General features: G+C 32.4%; 2 protein-coding genes across 2 annotated transcripts; one reads left to right on the forward strand and one right to left on the reverse strand.

Annotated features, from left to right (window-relative positions):
- The first annotated feature begins 3,574 nt into the window (after positions 1 to 3,574).
- On the forward strand, positions 3,575 to 12,542 carry LOC110283546 (uncharacterized). Its single transcript, XM_043049780.2, has 2 exons — positions 3,575 to 4,564; positions 12,075 to 12,542. Exons 1-2 carry the CDS (start codon positions 3,774 to 3,776, stop codon positions 12,511 to 12,513), a joined length of 1,230 nt encoding a protein of 409 aa, XP_042905714.1. The 5' UTR covers positions 3,575 to 3,773; the 3' UTR covers positions 12,514 to 12,542.
- Positions 12,543 to 16,296: 3,754 nt separating this feature from the next.
- Positions 16,297 to 21,246, reverse strand: LOC107440535 (uncharacterized). The gene is made up of 2 exons (XM_016053490.3): positions 20,280 to 21,246; positions 16,297 to 17,431 (listed from the first exon to the last, which is right to left on the reverse strand). Exons 1-2 carry the CDS (start codon positions 21,026 to 21,028, stop codon positions 16,984 to 16,986), a joined length of 1,197 nt encoding a protein of 398 aa, XP_015908976.2. The 5' UTR covers positions 21,029 to 21,246; the 3' UTR covers positions 16,297 to 16,983.
- Positions 21,247 to 22,974: the final 1,728 nt, after the last annotated feature.

A 22,974-nucleotide genomic window follows, 5' to 3' on the forward strand; every position in this document is an offset into this window, starting at 1 on the left:
TGAATTTAGTTACTTTATTTTGAATTCAAGAAGAAAAAAAAAGGGGTTTAAATGCTTTTATTGATTAGCTAATTGAAGCTTATGATTAGTGATTAGTTTATTGATTTTTTTTATAAATGACCCTTCTTATAATTTATTCCGTGTTTTTTTTATCACTAAAGTTTATATAAACAACTGAAATATTAAATAAATTATGAATTATTTGCTTGGTTACATTTTATAACCTTCATTGAACATCCGATCCATTTTTTGGGGTTTACGACTAGTACTTATGTTCTACTCCGTCGGCTTGTAATTTTAAACCCAATCCAAAAGACAAGGGTACTTCTAGATTAAGTACAGGAAGAAATTTGCCTTCTTGGAGGACTTTGTGATGGAACTAAACCGCATTTGCGTTACATGGAGAGGAAAACCACGAAAACATCATACAGTTAGCCCGATGCAAGAGGACTGACTCTAACCCATGATCCGTCTACCACTGAGGATATTTTATATCAGTGCTGTGGTCGGTGCAAGCTGGAGGCGAAATTCGTATCAAGCAGCCATTGCTGGGATTCAAACCTGGCTCACCTCATTGATATCAAACGCTCTCTCCCCTGAGCCATTATAGCTCATTGAATGGATATAAATATAATTACTGGTAAAAAAAAATCCTAACTTATGAAGCTTCAGTAATATTTCCTCAGTACTCTAAAGTCTAACTTTCGGAAACCGCTTTAACCGAAAAGTAAATCATCCGTTCAGAAACCGAAAAGTAAATCATAATGTTTGGAATGATTATGAATACTTAATTTGGACGATATTAAAACTGCCTAAACATATTTTAGTTGAAAATTTAATTTTGACTTTTGACCAAAGATCATGGTCTTCTGGCTCACTGTGCATATGAACAAATTTTTGATTCCTCGTCAAATTGTATACGAAAATAATGCTTCGAAGTACATATGAGGTGAAATATCTTTTAAGGTGAACTTGAATTTCATTAGAATGGGGAAGATAACGATAATAGATAACTTATTTTCACACTGACAGGTAAGAAACAACTCACAATCAATAGGAGTATATTCCACATGCTTTGTTATAATGTTGATATTGTTATCAAGCAAAAGAGTTGGGTGGAATCTGTTCTGACATGACTAAAACAATGTTCTCATTCATAAATTAGACAATAAAATAACCCTTTTTAACTTTAAAATGAATCACTTGTTCTGTCAGGGTGATATTTGCATTTGAATATAAAGAAGCACGTATTCTCTAATAAAATAATATATTCCATATCCCTTGTCCAATATGGTTGGTCAGTTCTCCCTTATTCTCAAAATGTATTTTTTTTCAAATTTTTTTTTAACCGTCGTTGAACAGTCGACCTAAATTTGGGTTTACGACTACTAACGTTCAACTCCTTAGCCTTGTAATTTTAAACCCAATCCAGAAGACAAGGGAACTCCAGGATCAAGTATTGGGAGAACGTTACATGTACACATGGAGAACGTTACATGTAGAGGAAGACCACGAGAACTTCCCCCGGTTGGCATGGCGGCAAGGGAACTCTAACCCATGATTCGTCTACCACTGAGGATATTTCACGTCAGCACTGTGGTCAGTGCAAGATGGATGCGGAATTCGTATCGACTAGCCATCGCTGGGATTCGAACCCGGTTCACTTCAAGGAAGGCAAACGCTCTTTCCCCTGAGCTATCTCGGCTCTCAAAATTTATTCTGAGAAATTACTGATTCCCACATTTCTACAAATGAAAACTAAAACAAACGGAAACTTTCCAAGCTACATTCGTTTTAAAAATTGACATATCTATTCTTTTTTTGTTGAAATGTACAAATTTAGAAGCAGGAAAAAGAGCAAATGCTGCGACAAACTGCTAGGAAAGTTAGAGCACATCATCCGGATTAAAACTGCCTATGAACTCATGTTCGGAATTATCATCATACGCCACTAGAGGCACTTTCCCGTTATGTACTGTCTCCGTAAGCTTCTGAACAGTTCATAATAAGAAAGCGCCTCTAACCGCTTACTCTGACATTTCAGGGCATGCATGGGCTTCTATGCAATTTTAATCCTGATGATGGGCCTTTACTTCCTTAAATTTCGTCGCAGCATGTACGTGATCCTCTGTTTTTAAGCATTTCATTCAACAAAAACTGGACTAAAAATTTCATTTTTTTAAAGAAAAACTGCAGCTTTAGAAGCAAAACTCACTTTAGATTTGAAATCCTCACACCCGAATTTTGTAAGAACAAATGTTTGTATAAATGCAACATAAAATTTGGAGTTCTGGTGCAACAATTCACAGAAAAATATAAAATTTTTATCCCATACATATTTTTCATTATGAGAATAGTAAAAAAAAAAGTAATAGAACTCTAATATTAGAATTTTAAAAAAAAGTTTACAAAATTGAAACTTATTGTCAAAATTACACAAAAAATATTTAGTTTAAGAATCTAGAAAAATTAATTTAGAAATGCACTGAACTCTCGTTACTACGATATCCGATACAACAATAACTCCCTATATTACAATTATGCTTCGTGGTCCCGACGAACTTGCATATGATTTAATGTTAGCCACCCCTCAATATTGCGATATTCTCTGACGCAATAAACTCCTGCAAAACTATTTTTTCCCTTCAAATTTTAACCTTATTTTCTTCATTTATAATTAGCTTTCAAATAATGTAAAAAATCTTATTTTATCATATTTTGTCACTTTTCCCCCATCTTTTCTGACAAGAGAAAAATCACTGCTGATTATGTACTTATCTTGTTTCTTGTCACCTCAGTGAATGGCTTTCACCACAGTCAATACCCCATCCTTAATGTGCATGGACCACCCCAACACTTTCCATTCTTAGAATTGCCTCCCTTATCTTTTAAGAAGTCACAGATGTAACATTCCTATCTGATTTCATATTTAACCATAATTACTAGAGGCCGGATTTTGATGACCTAAAAAATCTCAACTAATGCCCTTAAGTGCAAAAAATGCCCTTAAAAAGGGCAAAAAATGCCCTTAAAAATGCAAANTCTGACAAGAGAAAAATCACTGCTGATTATGTACTTATCTTGTTTCTTGTCACCTCAGTGAATGGCTTTCACCACAGTCAATACCCCATCCTTCATGTGCATAGACCACCCCAAGACTTTCCATTCTTAGAATTGCCTCCCTTATCTTTTAAGAAGTCACAGATGTAGCATTCCTATCTGATTTCATATTTAACCATAATTACCATTCATCAAATTAAATTTTTATGTAATATATAAATAGAATTATAGCTATTACATATATAACGTTGAAAATAAAAGAAATCATATTGTGTCCCCAAACTATGTAGGCTCTTGATATAATATTATATATCTCTACAATATATATATTTATTTGGTCCCCAAAATATTGTTGTAGGGAGGTTTTACTGTATTTTATCAGAAACCATATCACATTTCTCAACTAAGTTACTAGAGATAAAGCTTATCTTAACCATATTTCTTATATTACATTGTTAGTCATACATAAAGCATATCTTAACGTATTATAATGCATGTTCCAACATTTATTGTCGTCAAAAGGACGTGAACCAGATTTTAGTATATAGAGGTCACCTCCTCGATATCTCTTGGTTTAGTAGTCTAAATAGTGTTTAGTAGTGTTCTAAATTTAAAATTAGCGTTGAATTAGCCGTAGATCATAATTTAGTGAATAAATCTTAAAATATATGAAGTAATCCTACTCCAAATCTATTCAGAAAATTGTATGAATTATGTGTTCATCAAGTTTAAATTATCGCGATTTTTTGCTACTTCTTAAATCCTTACAATTGAAAGAAACTCCTGATGAAACAATATGTTGTTGCAATCTTAAAGAAGAGGATATTAATTTCTACGAGGAAGAAACATCTGTTGAAAGATATCAGAATATTATAACACCCGATAATAGATTTGTGACATCTTTTAAACTAGATTGCATTATTAAACCTATAATTGATGAGGATGCAACATCAGCTGATAAGTTAAAAAAGGTATTTAAAGATACGTCTCCTTCCTTAGCCTTAAAGTGGTGTGGTCGATTTCTTATAAGGTTTCACGAAAAAAACCAGTGTACAAAGTTTTTAACGTCTGCAATGAAGTTTTATTTAAAATCAATGGAAGCGGTGAAGAGGGCTTACTTCCACTATAATGTTTCCGTTGATGAGAAAGTTCTAGAATTTTTGAGACTTGCTTGTAAACACCGCCTTCCCAACAGCGTGTTTTTCGAAATTCTGAGGGTGTTTTACATAACGGATGACTACTATTTATTAGGCCATTCTTTCGAATATACTCCAATCTTAGAAGATATATTGAAAATAACACAGGATTTCAACATCGATATATTGCATGTGTGGAAAACAGAAGAGGAGATATGGCGGAAATCAGAAGAATGGAGAAGGTCATACAAATCGTTCTATTCTTCTTTATTCGAAAATGTTCAAAATTTTATACCTTTAATAAGATTCGGAAAAATGCAGTGCTTTTCTATAGAAAGTTATAGTTACTTGAAGTCATCTATGGATAAGTAAGTGGAATTTCTGATTATTTTTGTTCTATTAAATGTATTGTTTATGGATGGTGCTTCCCATACGAACGTAAACAAAAACAGATCTCGAGCTCTTTACCTTTACAACTTCCGGCTAGAAAGTTTACAGCTGCCTACTACAGCTTATTGTGCGAGACGTTATTTTCAAAGAGCTAATTTTGTTTTCTATAGTACAAGTAAGTAATGTAATTTCTGAACTTAAATCTTATGCATTTTATAGATATATTTTATATTTTATAGATATATCTTATGCATTAGATTATAGATATATTTTTATAGATACATTTTATAGTAGCGAAGGCGAGTTTATTTTGCTAATTATCATTTAAATTTAGACTTTGAAGTTTATTGTTGATAAGGCAAAAAATGTTTTATGACGATTCTTTTCTAATACTAGGTTTTTATTACCGCTCAAACCATATGCTGACTATCTTTTCGCCTCTTATTATTATATAACCGCTTGTACTCTTTTCACTATTTACTGTATCACAGTGGTCTCAAAATACATCAGATACAGTTACATGGAAATACGGGCGGTAAAATACCTACAGCACTTCCGGTCAATGTCGAAAAATACAAAAAATCTTTATTTAATTTTCGGATTTATTTCAAAAATGCTGTAGTAACGGAAATGGAGATTTACGGAAGTTAACACGTGATATTTTTTTAAGTAGTTTAATTCAATACTAGGAATGTCTACACCGATACTTCCACGTGTGATTCTGCTTCCACACTCAATTTTTTAAAATGATAAACGAGTACTTCTGCAAAGGGGGGGGGGGCTATAATGTTAACAGCTGCTAATTCTGAATTCTGCTGATGTTAATGTAATATGCGCTAATTATATTCACTACTTATAAAATATACTTTTATTTTTAAATGATATAAAAGTAATATTTCTTTTTTATTTTGTTTAAAACATCATGTTACGTTTTACTTTCTTTAAAACATCACGGCCCCGTTCTAGAGACCCCCCCTCATTTATGTGGGCCCTCGAAATGTTTAAATAATTTCCGTGTGTTTATCTATAAGAATTGTCTATTTCTCTTGTTGTCGTCGGCCATTAAGGCAGAGGGGTTGCGATTGTTCTTGTTTTCCAGTGGCGCCATCTATGGCCAAGAATTCGACTTCAGTCCCACGCATACGTCAAACCCGTTTTATAGGGCGGACCCGTTCACACATCCAATCATTCATCCACAGATCGTAATATTGACCTGAAACCAGAGAGCGATCAATCTACTATGCAGTACCCCCAGAGAAATAATTTGTAATGGGAGCATAGAGGAGTTTGTGACCCGACAGATTTAACAAGCATCAATCACTATTTATTACGCGGGAAGTCTTTTACCGGCTGGATTAGAACTCCCATTCGAACGCGAGTCCATCGCCCTGCTAACCAGGCTATCCCAGCTCAGAATTGTCCATTCGAACAAATTGACTATTAGAATTAACAAAAATTGAAATATATATAAACACAAATTTAATAATATATCAAAATTTACTTTGATGTATAACGTTTAAAGGCATTTTCCAATGCATTGTAAATTTGAGGATCAATGAGGCCCCAACAGTTCTGTGAATAGATTTCTATATCAGGCCCTGCATTATACTATCTTAAACATATAAATTTATAAGATAAAGCTATGTGTGTTGGGTATGTTACATTTTCTGATATTGCTAGATTTTACGAGCGAAAAAAAAGGTATTTTATTACAGAAATATTTCACAATATGAGAAAATTCTTAAATAGTTGAAAAATTATTCTAAAGAATTATTCCAAAGCAGCATAAATAATAATTTAAGAGCATTTCTTATTCCATAATTTGTTAAAAATTTAACGTGGTTCTGTATGTCATTTTTTAGGGACATACATCAAAATACTAAATAGCTTTTCTCTAAAACTGTTTCACTTAATAATAAAACTTATCTGTTGGTGCCATTTATAGTCTCTAGTCAAATTATTAGATGCTCTTTAAGATTCTACGTAAAATCTTAATTATCAGGTGATGTTATACAGCTTTATAGTTTTTAAGAAACTGAAGCTGTTTTGCACTTGTTTACTTCCGTGTATGAATAGGTCTAATTGGGTGATATATAATATAAATTCGACCATTGGGTAAATAAGACCGTATATTATATAAATATATAATATTTATTATATCAGGTTTTATATTATTATATAGTAATACGTAGATCAAATTATTAGACACGGTGTAGTTTTTTAATACTTACATGTTTTGCACGAAATTATATGCAATACTTTTATATTTAAACATACATGTAATAGGTTTTTATACAGGAGATCTTTATAAATTTCCTATTTGTATTTATTTTTAAAGTATTGCATTACAATGTTAACCAATTCATACAAGAACGTTAAAAAGTGCAAACCGGTTTCAGTTGCGTAAAAACAATAAAGCTGTACAGTATCACCTGATAATTAAGATTTTACATACAGTGCGTCTAATAATTTGAACAGGGACTGTAAGCATACTGTCAAGTATTTTTATTAGTAAACATCTAGACACTATTTTTATAGGAATTTTTTATTTGGTTTGTTACATTGGCTTTGATAATAAATGTTCATAATTGGCCCATTTGGTTCGAAAAAAAATTGTTCAAAGATATTTATAGTAAACTTATGCAATAATTTATACTAATTTCTGTAACTAGAAATAATTATAAATTTATTTACCTAAAATTTTTCCTAATTTTTTATTTTACGAACGCGAATTTCGTTTCCGATTTCATTGTGAAAAAATTGAAACCTAAACTTACCATAACAATTTAAAAATATAATTTTTTGTATATTTAAAAGCTTATTAAATATTTTACATCCGAGAAATTATTTAACATTAGTGCAAAAAATCAATTCATTCTATTAATTGAAATTTCCAACAACTATTTCGAATTCATTATTTTTATTGCATAGATTAATTGAGCATAGTTTACAAAAAATTTATTACAAAAGTAAATAGAATTGATTTAAAAAAAAATACAACTCATTAATCGTTGAATAATTATAAACAATGTAAAGCATTCCTTTAAAAGCCAGATTGATTTCGTTTAAGTTTTTAATTTAGCCATGTAAAATTACAATCTTTAAAATGTAAACAATTGTATACCTTACGTTTCGATTCAAAATTTTTACAACTGTTATGAAATAAAACAATAAAAAATAATAAACAGTAATAAATATTGACTAAAAGTTATTTTTTCCAAGGAATTATCTTTGGATAAGCGAATTTTATTATTGTGTGAAAACATTTTTAAATTCGACAATTCAACAACAGTTTTCAACAAAATTCAACAGTTCTCGAGTTATGGTAAAATACGCAAAAGTAAAATTAACATTAAGGGACTTGAACTTTGGACCTATTTCCTGACCAAACTGTTGGGACCATATTTCGGCTACCACTTATCTTTTGGGTGAAAGATGTACATCGAAAAAAATATTTATTTATTCCGAGAAAATAATACATTTTTGAGTCTGATTTCATCCCTTAAAATATGGCCTGCACTAAATAAATAGCATTTTCGAGGTCACCTTTTCGAGCCATTAAGATTGTTGTTGTTGTAGCTCATTTACGTCACACTAGAGCTGCACAATGGGCTATTGGTGACAGTAAGATTTAGTCCTAGAACATGAAGATCTGATCATTAGATCAAAAGTTATTCAGGGTGATCTATTTATTTACTTTTTGTCTCTGTGTATATATATCGCTGCAAATTTTTGTTTCTGTAGATTAATATCAGCGTTGAAAATTACTACTAACTTCTGTTAGCTTATTCAGATTGTAAACAAACCACTCGTGGTATTCTACTTGACGTTTGCGGGTGGGTAACCACTTGGATCAGTCTGCGTAGGGACCGAGGGTCTGCGGTATTGGTCCTCATTAAACTGTGCTACCGTAAAGTGCTCGACTTCTCGCGCAGGTCGCCGGGCTACCGAAGCGGGGGTGCCATCCCCTCCGCAGAGGATCAAATTTGTGATGGCATGTCTTCGGATCATCCTCCGGGATGTTTCCCAGACCGTCGCCAATAGCCCATTGTGCAGCTCTAGTGCGACGTAGATTAACAACAACAATCTATTTGACGTTTTTTGATATTCAAAGCTCGCCAACTGCAAACCTTTGAGAGAAAATATTTTTCTTATGGAGTGAAAGCTTGGCTGTTTGATGCAAGATTATTCAATTTTTGGTGTTTGGCTTTAAATTACACCATTTACATTGCATATAAACTCTCACTTTAGTTTTAATCCAAAATAAAACAGTGTATTTATGCTATAAAGGTGCGGTCTTATCCTCTATGTTATTTCAAATGCAAAATTCGGTACCGTCATGTGGGGCTACTTTGTGCAAGATTTCGCCGTTTTTGAACTTTGATATGTAAAAAAACTATGTTAATTCAAACTTAAGTAAAATTTATTGATATTATATTCATAACTGGACTCAGACGAGTGAATTTGATCAATATTGGCATTATTTGTATGTAATATTTACAAATAATAAGTCAAAACATACCTTGCACAAAGTAGCCCCCAAGTGGGGCTACTTTGTGCAGCGATAGGAATTCAGTTTAATAATCATGCTTTTAGTAAAATATTGATATAAAGTTGTTAAAAAAGTTAATTGTTGACATTTTTAATAAAAAAACATCAAGATATCTAAAGATATTAGTTTGAAAATAATTTTCAGCGTTAAAAAACCATTTTTTATAAAGAATTTTTTCTTAAAAAGAATGTTTTTTTCAAAACATTTGAGTTTAAACAAAACAAAACCATATACATTTTTGAACATTGAAATAGATGAAATTTCAAAAATAATAATTATTACATATTCATTAACATTTATAATATTGATAAGTTTGAACATAACATGCTTGAATGAACGTGACAGAACTTGCTCTTCAGTTTCTGTCAAAATCACCTGATGCCCTATAAAATATATTTTTATGTGTTAAATCGTTTGATTAATTCATTAGAAAAATCTTTGCAGATGAAAAATAACAGTTTACCAGCACGTTTCACGTGTTTCTTGTGAATTTTATTCAAGATAGTATTTCTGTGGATTTTGTACTTCCGAGAAGCTTCTGTAATCGACATACCACCAACAGCTGCTTGCAAACATTGTTGCAGTTTTTCTAAAGTGTAATCACGGTAGTTTCTCGTTCCAGGTATTTTTTTTATAACATCTGACCATTTTTCTGTCGAAAAAAAAGCGAATGAAATTTTGCACAAAGTAGCGCCATAGTGCACCTTTTTTTCATTTTCTGTTTATTTGTTATTAATTTTCAAAATTTTTTTAACGATAACATGATATAATTGTTTATTAATATATAAATGAAAAATTTTGCACTTACGGCAATTGTTTTATCAACGTCTTTGCATTTCACAGCTAAAGTTTCTACGCACATTTTTCGACGTCCGACGCTCTCGGAAAGTTGTTGGCATTGGATAAGCAAAACACACTCTGAGATTGTTTTAAAATTCGAAAAAATGTTTGTAGTAATAGAGGAGACTTCTATCTTCAAATAACACACATTTTTAACGTGAAAGAAACATAATACTGAATAGCAGCACTTGAAAGGTGCCAAATTCGAATTTGCACAAAGTTGCCCCCGCTGCACAAAGTAGCCCCACATGACGGTACTTGCACTTCAAGAAGAAGATAGCGCTGTTGCAGTTATTTACGTCACACTAGTACTGCACAATTGGCTATTGCCGATGGTCTGGTCTGGCCTTAGGATGATCCGAAGACATGCAATCACAATTTAGATCCTCTGCAGAGGATATGGTACCTCGCTACGGTAGTCCGACGACTTGAGCAGGAAGTCGAGCACTTTACTATTTTTAAATGGCAAAATGCAAAATTTGAACAAAATATACTGAATAGAAATAAAATTTTAGATATATGACTTTTTTCAACTAAACGTTTTCTAAATTTGATAACCAACAATTTATTAGACTGATTTTATATTTATATTGATTCGATATTGATATTCGTGCATTTTATATAAGGTACATTTAAAATCACCTACTTTAAAATCATGTCAAAATTTGTGTGTCTCAAAATTCAAGATTTTTCGACTGTTATTAAATAAAGTAATAAAAAAATTAATATTAGGGGTACCGGAAAATAATATCTCTTCGGAGTATTTGATATTTGTTATCAAGATTTTATTTTTAATCAATCATGTATTCACCCCCGTTAGCAACAACCTTTCAATGCCGGATCAAAAATGAATTGGTTTTTAAGACTAGCCAATACTTAATGCGTCAAAACGACATTACTTACAAATTTTGTAATTGCTTATGAGAATTTTTCAATACTCTTAAAAAGTTCGAGATATGGAGAAATACATAGAAAGTAAAATTAAAAGGTACAAACTTTGGACCGCCCCACAGACCAAACTATCGATACCTGTCGATAGCGGCTAGCTACCTTTATTTTGAGGGTCAAGAATCGAAATTCATTAAAAAAAGGTGTGTTTATTTAGAGAAAGTAAGTTAGCCAAGTTTCTCTACATAACTAATTAATAATGATAATTAACGTTAAGTTGCCGACCGGTCTGTGTAGGAGGTAGGGAACTGTCCTTGCATCAGAAAGGTCCTGGGTTCGAATCCCGGGCAAGGCATGGATGTTTCTTTCTCTCTCTGTCCTTTCTCCTTTGTGCGTGAATGTGACCCGCCCTATAAACGGGTTGTGGTCGTGTGAATGGCGTGGTAGAAGTCGAATTCCTGGTCATAGATGGCGCCACTGAAAAACAGGAACAATCGCACCCCCACTGCCTAAACAGGTATACGACAAAAAAAAGTTAGCTAAGTTTCTCTACAAAACTTAAAATGATAATTAACGTTAAGTTAATTAAATAGAGAGTCGTATGGCACACCGAATTTGTTAAAACCAAAGTCCTTCTAGTCTACTTCTTTTACTTAACTAAGATTTATTATTTGTTTATGTATTTTATTGTAACCGAGATATATTTTTGTTTTGTGTGTCTGGCAATCTCGATGCATGATAAGTGTTTATGTTCTACGTGACTTCCCGGTCTTTGTCGTAAGTCTTCCTGTAAATCTACAGATTTAGTGTGTAAAACTTCGTGTAAATCTATAGATCTTTGTGAAAGAATCTTTGTACAAGAATATCGGCTGTGTTACTCAAGAGAAGTGATACTTGACAGGCTTGGCTCACTCGAAATAGAAAGGAAATAGTAGTTGTTAACGTAACCAAATGTCACGTTTCAGCAACCAATCAGGATCGAGACACCCACATTACGTCACTTGCAGGTGTCACGTTATACATAATCTTCTATATCATTGAAGGCAAATGACACCTATTCCTATATGGCATAGTCTGTCGTAGCTTGCGACATCTACCGACAGTTATTGGCGTTATTTTTTTAATTCATTTCCTGTCAAATATTGCTTTTTTGGTGCCTGTAAGTATTTTGTATAAATTATGTGCTTTTTTTCTATTGTCTCCAATAGGTACCTCAACACAATAGCGGTAGAAAACGATTATAGCATTACAACTTTCCGCTCCCTTCAAATCCTACACTCCTTTTTTTCTGCTCGTTACAAGTTCTGTTTTCCAACGACTGCAGCCTACTCACTGAATCTATTGTGGAACAGCATTACAGATCCGTTCTTGCGTCAAGAGGACTTCGAAAGAAGTTTGATTCCAAAATCTGCGGTGGACATGTTTACACTGGAACAAACCTGGTCCTGGTATAGTGACCATGTACTGAAAAATGAAATCTGCACCAAAGAGCCAAGATCCCTATTTCATCTTTCAAGGTGTTCCGTTCGCCGCCAATTGGCGGTATGTCTCCAACTACCCTGTGGTGTTGAAAAACTTTTTGTCCCCAAGAGTGTGAAAGAGTATATTCTTTTGGAACATTGTAATGATTTTCTAACTTTATGTTGATGACATGAAAAAATATTCATGAAAATGAATCATTTACTTCATTTCATAGCTAGTATTAAACTATCGGATTAATGTTTATTTTGTACTGTTGAAACTGACGTTGAAAACGATAGAACTTCTTGTTTAGCAATTATTTTATTTCATATTTTATTTTATTATCGGCGTTGAACATCCGACCCACATGGGTTTACTATAGGCAATGTTAAAATTCATAGCCTTATTGGAATCCAACCCAGAAAACAAGGGAATTTTCAGATCAAGCATTTTGCTCAGTCTGTCAGTCTCAGTCAGTCAGACTCTTTGCCTCAGTAGAGGATTTTTTAAGTGGAGGATGCAACTTTGTTGTATTAAATAGTTTTTTGTTCTTTAACACTTTCTCTTAACTCAAATTAAGCAAACAATAAAGGAAGTCAGTCACTTGTAAATCTCATCAACTTATTAAGTTTCATAATTTTCAGTTTTAACATCTATATTTCAACCTCTATAGAACTCTACTTTAACTTATAAAAGTGATATTAACTTATATGATTTGTAAGTCATAGCTAAGGACTTTTCTAGAATCAAAATCAAATTCGTATATTGTACTAGATTTATACTTAAGAGCAAAAATAGCACTGTGCACTATAAGGTATTACTATAATTTTATAAAATATTACTTTAAATAAAAGTTTAAAGGCAAGTTAATTTATACATTATCTCGCGGTTTGTTTTGGCTTAAAACATCAAACTACCGATTTGATTTTGCATTTGTTGAATTTTCGCCATCTTTTCGAGTAAGAACCCGCGCACCTCTTCACCTCTTTGGAAAATTGCTGATCTATAGACACTAAATAGTTTCTATTAAAAGTATTCTAAATGTAACATGCATTTTTCATAGTATTTAAAAGGAGAATAACATTGAGTTGTTCGCAGATGATCATTACATAAAACTTCTAATTTTGAATTGAAATTAGACAAACTTGCATGCAAATGACTTGTTCAAACTATAGACAGACATTAGGGAAGCTTACTCGCGTTTACACATTGCACTTACAGCTCTCACGCATTAAACTTCTTCTGTAGCTCTACAGCCTGTTTCAAACCAAGTCTGTCTTCTATCGGAAATTATCCGCTGTTACAGTTCTCTATCGGTTGAACCGAATTTCACGTAAAGTTTTTTTCCTTCAACTATTTTAAGCTATCTAGTGCACTGTTTATCTCTTTTTCTTTAACATCTTTGAAATTTAACTTTAGTTTAAATCACTGTATCTTTAGATTTGTTCAAACCAAGTAGATATGTCTAAACCATATACCTTTATAGTTTTCACAATATTTGGTTCTCTGGATTTTGAGACCAGTTCAATATTAGAACTCCAGACATTATTTTCGCTGTCAGCAACAAATATTTTCCTTAGTATTTTTCGTTCAAATAGTAGTAACTTAATTTCGTACAATCCCCGGATTCGAAAACTTCTGGAGTATTTTAAGCGTTTCCTGATTTAACTTGTCAAAGTGTTGCTCTATAGAACAGCTTGGTAATTGAAACGTCTAATTATTTAGATTTCACTTGGGTTTGTTGTAAACTACGGTGGGAACAATTCATAAGTCCATCAGTCTAATAAAATAGTGCAATATCAAAAGCAATGTCTTTACATAAATTGTAGAAAGATCTATCGAATAGCTTAACACTAGAAAGACTGAAACTTAGTAGGGTAAACCAACCAGTGAAGGAACACTACCCAGTGAAGGAACATTTCATATATATTGATTAAAAATAGAAATTTGAAAGTTTTTCTTTAGATTGATTGGTAACAATAGCTTACTGCCAAACAAAAGGTAGTCATCTAGCAATGTTTTGAATTACCTGGTCAAATAGACTTCTCTGGAAAAAAAATTTGAATTTGTTATTATCTCTGCAACACCTTGCTTCTTTGAAAAAATTATAAGGTGAGTGTTTGTATTTATATGTTTGAAGTGGAATTAATTGCATGCAATAGTTTTATTTTTCTCACTGTGAAAAAGAGAATTCAAAATATAGTTATTGAAGTTACGTTTTATTTTTTTAAGCATCATAGCATAATAAAGTACTGAGATAAGGGGGTGTTTATTCACTGGATTCCCAAACGATAAAAAACCAGTGAAGGAACAAGTGTTCCTTTACTGGTTTTGTTTTCTAAGTTAATGAAAATAAAAAACAAACTTTAATTTTCTTGTACCTTTAGTGATGTTCCGCATCAAAAGTATGTTAAAAATACGAAAAACAACTTCTAACCAGTGAGGGAACAGGCATGTTCCTTTACTGGGCATAGATTTCCCAGTGAATGAACAGTATGTGTTAATATGTTGACACTTTAATTGACTAAAAAAAAGTTAACATTTTCCAAGTATTTATATGTTATAATTTCAGGAAAAGGCTTGTTTTTAAATATTTGTATGGCTTATAAATTCATAAAGAGCATTAGAAAATGACCAAAATTGTTTCTTTACTGGGTGTTCATTCACTGGTAAGAGCTGTTCCTTCGCTTGGTCTTCTTACTACTTGTTATTTGAACCTCCAAAACTTTAAAACAATATTATGTAAGTTCTCTACAATTTTTTTACATAATTTGTAATTAGTAACAAATGTGTTGACACTGTCATTTAACTAAAATTACAAATTTTGAAATTAATATGATTTTTTAAAAGGCAAGCGAAGCTTAAGTGTTCCTTCACTGGTTAGTTTACCCTATATACCTATATCGCACAAAAGCAGTCAAAATGACAGGATTGTGAAAGAATAACTAATGTGTAAAGAAATTTGTTTAAAATTAATTTTTAACATTTTTTATATTATTTACAGTTACATAACAAGCTATTAGTAAATATTAACACTAAAAAAATTTATGTTGCATAAAAAGTCACAACATTCTAAGAAATTGTGTCATTATATACATCGTTGTTTTTCTAATTGAAATTAAAAAGCAGTCAAAATGACTTCCTTGGGCAATCTAGTGTTAATATCTGAGATTCTGTATAAAAATAACACTCACTGCAACCGAGTGCACAAGAGAAATGAATCATTAATTCGTATTTATCAACTTAACAAGAGCTTTTCTTTTTTTTTGAAATTCCCATTTGTTCGAAAATTATTGCAATTTTAGATCTCATTTTTGCTTTTCATAACTTTACGTAACATTTTGCTTTCCTGTAATTTTAATAAAAATCAAAGTTTTTTCCATTATTGTATAGATATTTTATTTAGTCTTATATTTGTGACTTTTGCATTTTAATTATGCGAAGTTTTAGAGGTAAACAATGGGAATACATACCTGCCAACTCTTCCGGATTTTCCGGAAGATTTTATTTTCATATTTAAAGTGGTAGTAAATATATACTATTTTTTCTTTTATAAACTTAATTGTTAAATGATTTTGATCACCAATATTCTTACAAAAATGAAGCACATATATTAAAATGCGTTACTATCATGGTTGTCAACTTAAGTTTTTTCAAATGCAGCGTATTTGTTGGCTTAAAATTGAAGTTTTAAATCCATTTTAATACCACTGGGGAAAATGATAATGGAAGGGATTAAAAGTTGGCAGGTATGGGAATATATATTTTTTAAATACAGGATAGAACAAATAAGTTATTGAATTGGCGGTTAAGTTTTTTGTTTTGTTTACATATTTACCACCCGCATGTCATTGTTTTTAACGTAATGTTTTAGATCATTTAAAAGAGTTTGTTTGGAACGTTTTGTTATTGAATTATTTATGTTAATTAGCAGATAATAAAATGAAATCTGAAGTTGGGAAAACAAAAGAATTTGACACCTTTTTATTTGAATATTTTCAAAAACTGCTCAGGACATTTATTGTGCTGTTACAAACCAACTTTTGCACAAAAAGAGTCAAGCGATAAAATAACTGGTAAAGAGAAAGAAATGCTCCCACTCTTCAAGCTTGTAAAAGTTAAAAAAAAAAAAAAAAAAAAAGCTGAAATTTAGTTGCTAACTAAATTCTAAAAATTTGGAGCTTTCCTTTCAGTCTGCTTTGCTTTGAATTTTCAAATTGTTGATTATTTTTTAACGACCGGTGAAATAAATGATCACAAAAATGGATAAATCAAACCATCATCTTTCTAATTTTTAATCATTAAAACATATTTACAGATTATTAAATGATTTTTATTAAAATGATGCATCATGAAAAAAGATTTCGCATAAACCATCTATTTTTTTACATTAAAAAATATTGTCACATAATAAAAGGATTATTCTTTTTAAAATGATACATTATATGAATATGCTTAAGCCACCAACCGTCGAATTTTTAATCATTAAAGCATATTTTCATTTGCTAATCTTCTATGTTCTCACATTAAAAAATTATTTTTTTTTATATGATGCATCATAAAAAAAGGCTTCTAAGCAATTCAGACAAATAGTGGTGGCTTATGTATGTCAGACGATAATAAAACCTTATGTCACAGCTATGAGATTAAAAGTCATCAACTGAACACAAAGAAGGATGAAATGCAGTTTTTTAAAAGAATATAGTTCTTTAACTCGGCTGATACACCAGGCAATCTTTCAACACCAGATGGAAGTTGGAGACACCAGGCCATTTGGTCTCTCACAGAGCACCTTGAGAGGTGACGTAGGGACCTGGGATTTTTCACGTAATCTTTCATATCTCCTAAGACATGAAACTCATACCAAGTCCAGGCATCTCTCAGTACAGTCTTCTCTTTTGCACATTCTGGAAGAAAACTGTTCTGAAATTCCTCTCGAGTCAAGTAAGGGTCTGTTATGCTACTCCAGAACAGTTTCAATACATACTCTGCAGCAAAAGGGAGAGACATTCTGAAATAGTCAGTAAGATACAAGTGCAGAACTTGGAGCGAACGCACAATTAACGGGTCGAACTTTCGAACAGTCGCTATGTGTGCAGGAAGCCTGTAAAAATAGGGTACAGGTAATAAACAAAATAAAAATAGACAGTGAGTAATAATTTGATTTATATCATCGTCAGAGTTAGGATTTTGATGATTTTTGAAAATTCTTAAAATGCTATTAGAACTTGAAAGTAAGCTTCTAAAAACTGTCAAGATTCGGTTGTCAAAATAATGAAACAGAAATCGATTCTAGTTAGAAGAAATGCTGCAATTGCTTAGTGCGTAGTTGAAAATGATAGGAAAGCATGATGAAAAAGTCATCTTTGAACTTACAAAGAGCTTTTATTGGTGATTTTTTTTTAACAGCGGGAGTTGAGATTTGGAGAGCTTCGGGCAGACAGAAAAAAGGTTATTTAAAGAATTTTTGACCACGAGTTTTGTCGAAATTGGAGTGTAATTTGCTATTACTTTTTTCTTTATCAAATGAAATATATTTTTTAAAAATTTAATCACCGTTCTTCATAAATTATTCATCTGCCAACATAATTATTAAGTATTCTGTTGAAATGAGGAAATCCGCTACAAATTAAATCAAAAATGTCCTTAGCAGACAGACGGTGGAAATCCTGGCAATAGTTAGTTGTAACTGTTAAAAAATAAAAGCGTGGCCAGCTTATATTAGACCCCGGTCAGCAAAGTGTTTAAAAAAACATAATGTACATAAAAATTTCTACGTACATGTTTTATATTAGATATCCTATGTAAAACTAAATTATCACTTGTAATTTGTATTTAAACATTAAAAAAATTAAAATAAATACGCAATTTATGAATAAAATAAAACGTAAATAAATATCTGTTAAATATAAAGAGGAGTTTTAGTTAAAATCTTCAAGCACATCGGGACTGCATTGCAATAACGAATGATTTTTAATATTCTCCAAATTCAAACATTGCCTAGAGTTCAGAGGCAAATTCTTTATAACTTTAAAAACTCTGTTCAACATCTGCTCTTGCTTTTGGATTTCATAATAAAATTATAATTTATAACGCGAAAAAATAAATAATTTACAAGCAATATGTGCTTAAAAATAAAAAATCATTCAAAAAATATAATTCAAAAACTTCAAAAAATATTAAACAAAATCAATTTTTGAGCGAGTTAAAAACGAAAACAAAATACCACTGATATTTACTGAGAAAGACTAGGTTGAAAATATCAAATCTCATATTATTTTATAATCAACCCAATTTTTTGGGTTAGTACTCAAGCTCAACTCCGTAGCTTTGTAATTGTGAAACCAATCCAGAAGACAAGGGAACTCCTGGATCAAATATTGGGAAAAATTTGCTTTCGTAGAGGACTTTTTGATGGAACTAATCCGCATTTGCGTTATAATTAGAGGGAAACCACAAAAACCTCCCATTGTTAGCCTGATGGAAAGGTGAGCATAGCCCATGATTCGTCCACCACTGAGAATCGACAGAAAATCGAAATTATTATTTACCCCAAAAATTGATTATTTTTCTTTTATTCTAATACAATTCTAATAATTAAAGTTATCACAATCAGATCAATACAATGCTTTTCATTAGAATTTTGAAATTAAATTAGTTTTCATTTGAGCAACTTTTATGGTCTTAAAAATTTTCCTTTTGATTGTAGTTTATTAGTCCAAATTCGTAAAAGAATATGTTTCATTCTAAACACTGAACTCTTTACAGTAACAAGATCTTTCAAAACGAAAAGATTAAAATCTGATAGTCTCAAAAGTTGAGAACTAGATCAGAAACTTACAGCGACAGAGCACATCTTCACATAGAAAGCACCAAATGTACAATTTTTTTCCGATTTTCTTTAACTTATCTAAATGTCACTTTGGATTTTGATTTTTTTTTACAGAATTTCCGATTTTTTTTTATAACGCAAGCACAGTTAAATACAATAACTTTTTTGAAACAATCCAAGGAATTTTTATAGCTTATTTTTCTACAGAGGTAAAATGTATAAAAAAATGAAATAAGCTATATAAAATAAACTATAAAATAAACTTGCACTCCTGATCAGTCATAAAAATCATGCTAATGACTTGAAACAACGTTAAATCGGCTGCCAATTAAGTTTTACTAGTATATAGTAAGGTATATATAGTAAGAAAAAGTACTTTGACTACAAAAATATGATAAAATATTTTCTAATTATTCAAGTGCTAGTATGAATTTAAACTACACTCACTATTACCAAGTTTTAACTTAATAAGTTTATTAAAACTTGAAAAGAGAGAACAACAGAATTATAAACAAAACTTTGAATAAATAACTTTGAACAAAATAGTTTGAAGACTATTAATAAAATATGTTTTTTTTTTCTTTCTGCTTTCAGTTAGCAGCTTTCTTGCTGCAACTTGGAAAATTTGAGTTATATTTGGTGCCGAATTGCTCAGAATAAAACAGGTCATAACATTTATTTCTTTTAAAAAAACATTTTATTAGGAAAAACCTACATACCTTTTAGTTTTCTAATGAAATGTATGCTATTATTTGAAATACGATGCTATTATAAGGTGTGAACATTAAAACATGCCTGCAAAAAGCTCCAAAACACTATTGTCAGATAACTGAAACAATGCAACTATGGTATTATTATTCTATAGGCACGACAGCCCTTTGTGGGTCAGAGCGTTCCCTAGAACCTTCCTCCCTTCTGCTCTTTTCTTTGCGATAATTCTCCAGTTAGTATTTCTTAGGATTTTAAAACCCTCTTCCACACAGTCAAGCCATCTGATCTTATGCCTACCTCTAACTCTAGTTCCCGCAACTACAGTATTGTTTGATGAAAATAAAGATTTAAATATGGAGGTAAATTATCACAAATCGAATGTTTGAAAATGTAAACAAAAAGTACTTACCTTACGAATGCATTCCACCAATGGAGGTAACTTGATACCGATACGCAATCTGTCTTCCCGAATTGTATCAAGGATACAATGTTATTGATGTCACTAAACAATGAAGAACAGAATTGAAAGCAAGACATTGCTTCTTTCCCAGTGCTCCACACATTGAATATATCAATTTTGGCTGCATGCGTAATACTGAGAATGTCCTCTAAGATTGCAGAGGATTTAACACATTGTTCATTTTGTACACAAAACACCCTCAAACACTCAACATACAAGTCCTGATGAAGTCGATGCTTCGATGAGAGTCTCAAAAATCGTAGCATTTTCTCATTCAGCGCGCCGTTGCCATAAAAGAATGCATGTTTGACTGATTCAAACGCTTTCAAGTATAATTTTAACGCAGAAGACAGATACAGAGAGCAAAGATTTTCTTCGTGGTGGTCGATGAGCAGGCGACCGCACGATGTCAGTGCTTTGGGTAAGGACATTTTGGCGAGGATTTGCTTCAAGTTGTCAGTGGATAAACGTTCGGCGATATTTTTGAATTCAACGATGGATTCCATAGTGAAATACGTTTTTAGCTTTCCTGCAGAACGTAATAATGTTTCATATTTCTCGATTTCAGCTTCATCATTGTCGAAATAAGCTTTCTCATTTTCATGCCGGGAACAGGAAGTAATTTTACGGTTCTTCAACCGTTCTAATGCTTTAACAACGAGCAAAATATCCGCAGAATCTACCCTTATGTCACACATTGTTATCTACGAGATTTTCAGCGCGTTTCCTCGGAATCTTTTTTAAAAAAACAAACTGCCAGTTCAAAAAGGTGGAGTGTGACAATGTGATTGCGTATTAAAACTTTAACTGTAACCTTCATGCATGTTCGTAATTGAAACTTGCTGCAATGTTGGTGACCAAAAAATTAATTTTGAGAAGTTTTATACAGTCGACTTCCGATAAAACGATCCTGGGATATACAGTGAACACTCGTCTCTTTCGAAAATTTGTCATATTCATTATGTTTAGACTCAAACAGCGAACTCAGTAACCTCTGGATCAACTCGAAATACCACAAACGTTTTTCTTTCTGATCTTCCATTTAATAATATTTCTCTCAATCAGCTCCCAAACCGAAAATACTTTTGAATTTCGCTTCTCTGAAGTAGGTAGTTAGGGATTTCTTTTTTACGTTGCACTAGAAATGCACAATGAACTATTGGCGACTGTCTGGGAAGCATCCCTGAGGATGATCTGACGACATGTCATCGTAATTTTGATCCCCTGCAGAGCAGATGACTCCCCTGCTTTGATAGCCTGACGACCTGCGCGTAAAGTCGAGCACTTTACAATGAAGTAGTTTAACGAGGACCGATACCGCTCACCCTCGGTCCCTACGCAGGCTGATCAAAGTGGTCACCCACACCCTCACTGACCGTAGCCTGTGGCGCTTGACTTCGATGTTCTACTGAGAACCGTGTGTTTACGATCAGTTCACTGTGGGACCCGAAGTAATACAATTCAATTAAATGCAATTTGGAGCAGGGTCGAACTCGTGGCCTCTCCTTTGTGTGATCTGTCAGTCCCCACAGAATCTGTGAACCATCTCTTTGAATGCAAAAGGTTCGCTCTTCACAGACAAGCAAAGCGCGCCTCAATCATGCTGTTCCCAATTTCCCCTCACCGTCTATTCAGCTATGACCAGCACGAAAATCTTTTTAAGAAAAGTTAGTGTTCTTTTCAACCTACAAATCTCACATGTTCGCAAATACAAAATTTTATTTAATTTCATTGGTAGCCTCCGATAAAAATGTTTCCGTTAAAAGTTTTCCTCTGACGAATGTGTGTCTCTCCAAAAGTGTTTGAACCACTAAATTTTGATTTTGAGCTCTCAGAAAACTGCAAACTTTGCATCGAATTAGTCTTTCAGGATTATTTTGTAGACCAATTAAATTTCTTCTCCGCGTCAACCAAATAAATAAATAAATAAACCTAAATCCTTCATGGTTTAATTCAACAATAAATCTCTCAATCGGGCTGATGGCCAAGCGGTCAGCGTGCCTGACTATGAGGTCAATGTTTGCAGATTATAAATCCCGCTCAGAGGATTGATGCTTTCCCCTGTGTTGTTCTCCGTCGAACGCAAAATAAGAATTATAATGAATGATTTTCAACTAAAATTTTTTATAAAATGAAGCTATAAAATGAGGAAGAGTGTGTATGCTCTTCCTATTTGTATGATTTTGCTCAATATGCTTCATTGGCAATAAACTCATGGCTAGAACTGGGCTATGAATCGATGTATCGAGATATATCGATATAACGCATATATCGGCAAGACGATACAGCCACTTTCATTCAAGGCGATGCATCAGAAATCTGATTTAAGCCGTCGAGTAAAGGCAACGAGCGCAAAACGATATAGCGATATAAGACACGCAAGGTTATAAGATAACGATATAGCGATATAAGACTTCTCTTACGTTCCGATGTCGACTCGCGCTGTGGAAGACGATGTTCGTTTCGTTATGTTGAAATGGCCTTGATTGGTGAGCTGTAGAATCAGAATCAGAGTTTTGAGAACACATATCGTTATATCGCATGTTTCTTTTCGCACCTCTTAGCTTTTTTTTCTCTTTGTTGCGACTTTTCTTGTAGATTATTTTCAGTGGGACTAACTTCGTGATCGCCGATGTTACCTTGT

The sequence above is a fragment of the Parasteatoda tepidariorum genome, chromosome 8 (assembly GCF_043381705.1).
Source record: "Parasteatoda tepidariorum isolate YZ-2023 chromosome 8, CAS_Ptep_4.0, whole genome shotgun sequence".
NCBI classification, from domain to species: domain Eukaryota; kingdom Metazoa; phylum Arthropoda; class Arachnida; order Araneae; family Theridiidae; genus Parasteatoda; species Parasteatoda tepidariorum.

Excerpts from the sequence above, each read along its gene's own strand:
- LOC107440535 (XM_016053490.3), bottom strand. The coding sequence starts at position 21,028 with ATGTGTGACATAAGGGTAGATTCTGCGGATATTTTGCTCGTTGTTAAA. Across the intron at positions 17,432-20,279 it reads TGGTGGAATGCATTCGTAAG|GCTTCCTGCACACATAGCGA; the intron begins GTAAGTACTTTT and ends CTATTTTTACAG.
- LOC110283546 (XM_043049780.2), top strand. The coding sequence starts at position 3,774 with ATGTGTTCATCAAGTTTAAATTATCGCGATTTTTTGCTACTTCTTAAA. Across the intron at positions 4,565-12,074 it reads TTGAAGTCATCTATGGATAA|GTACCTCAACACAATAGCGG; the intron begins GTAAGTGGAATT and ends TGTCTCCAATAG.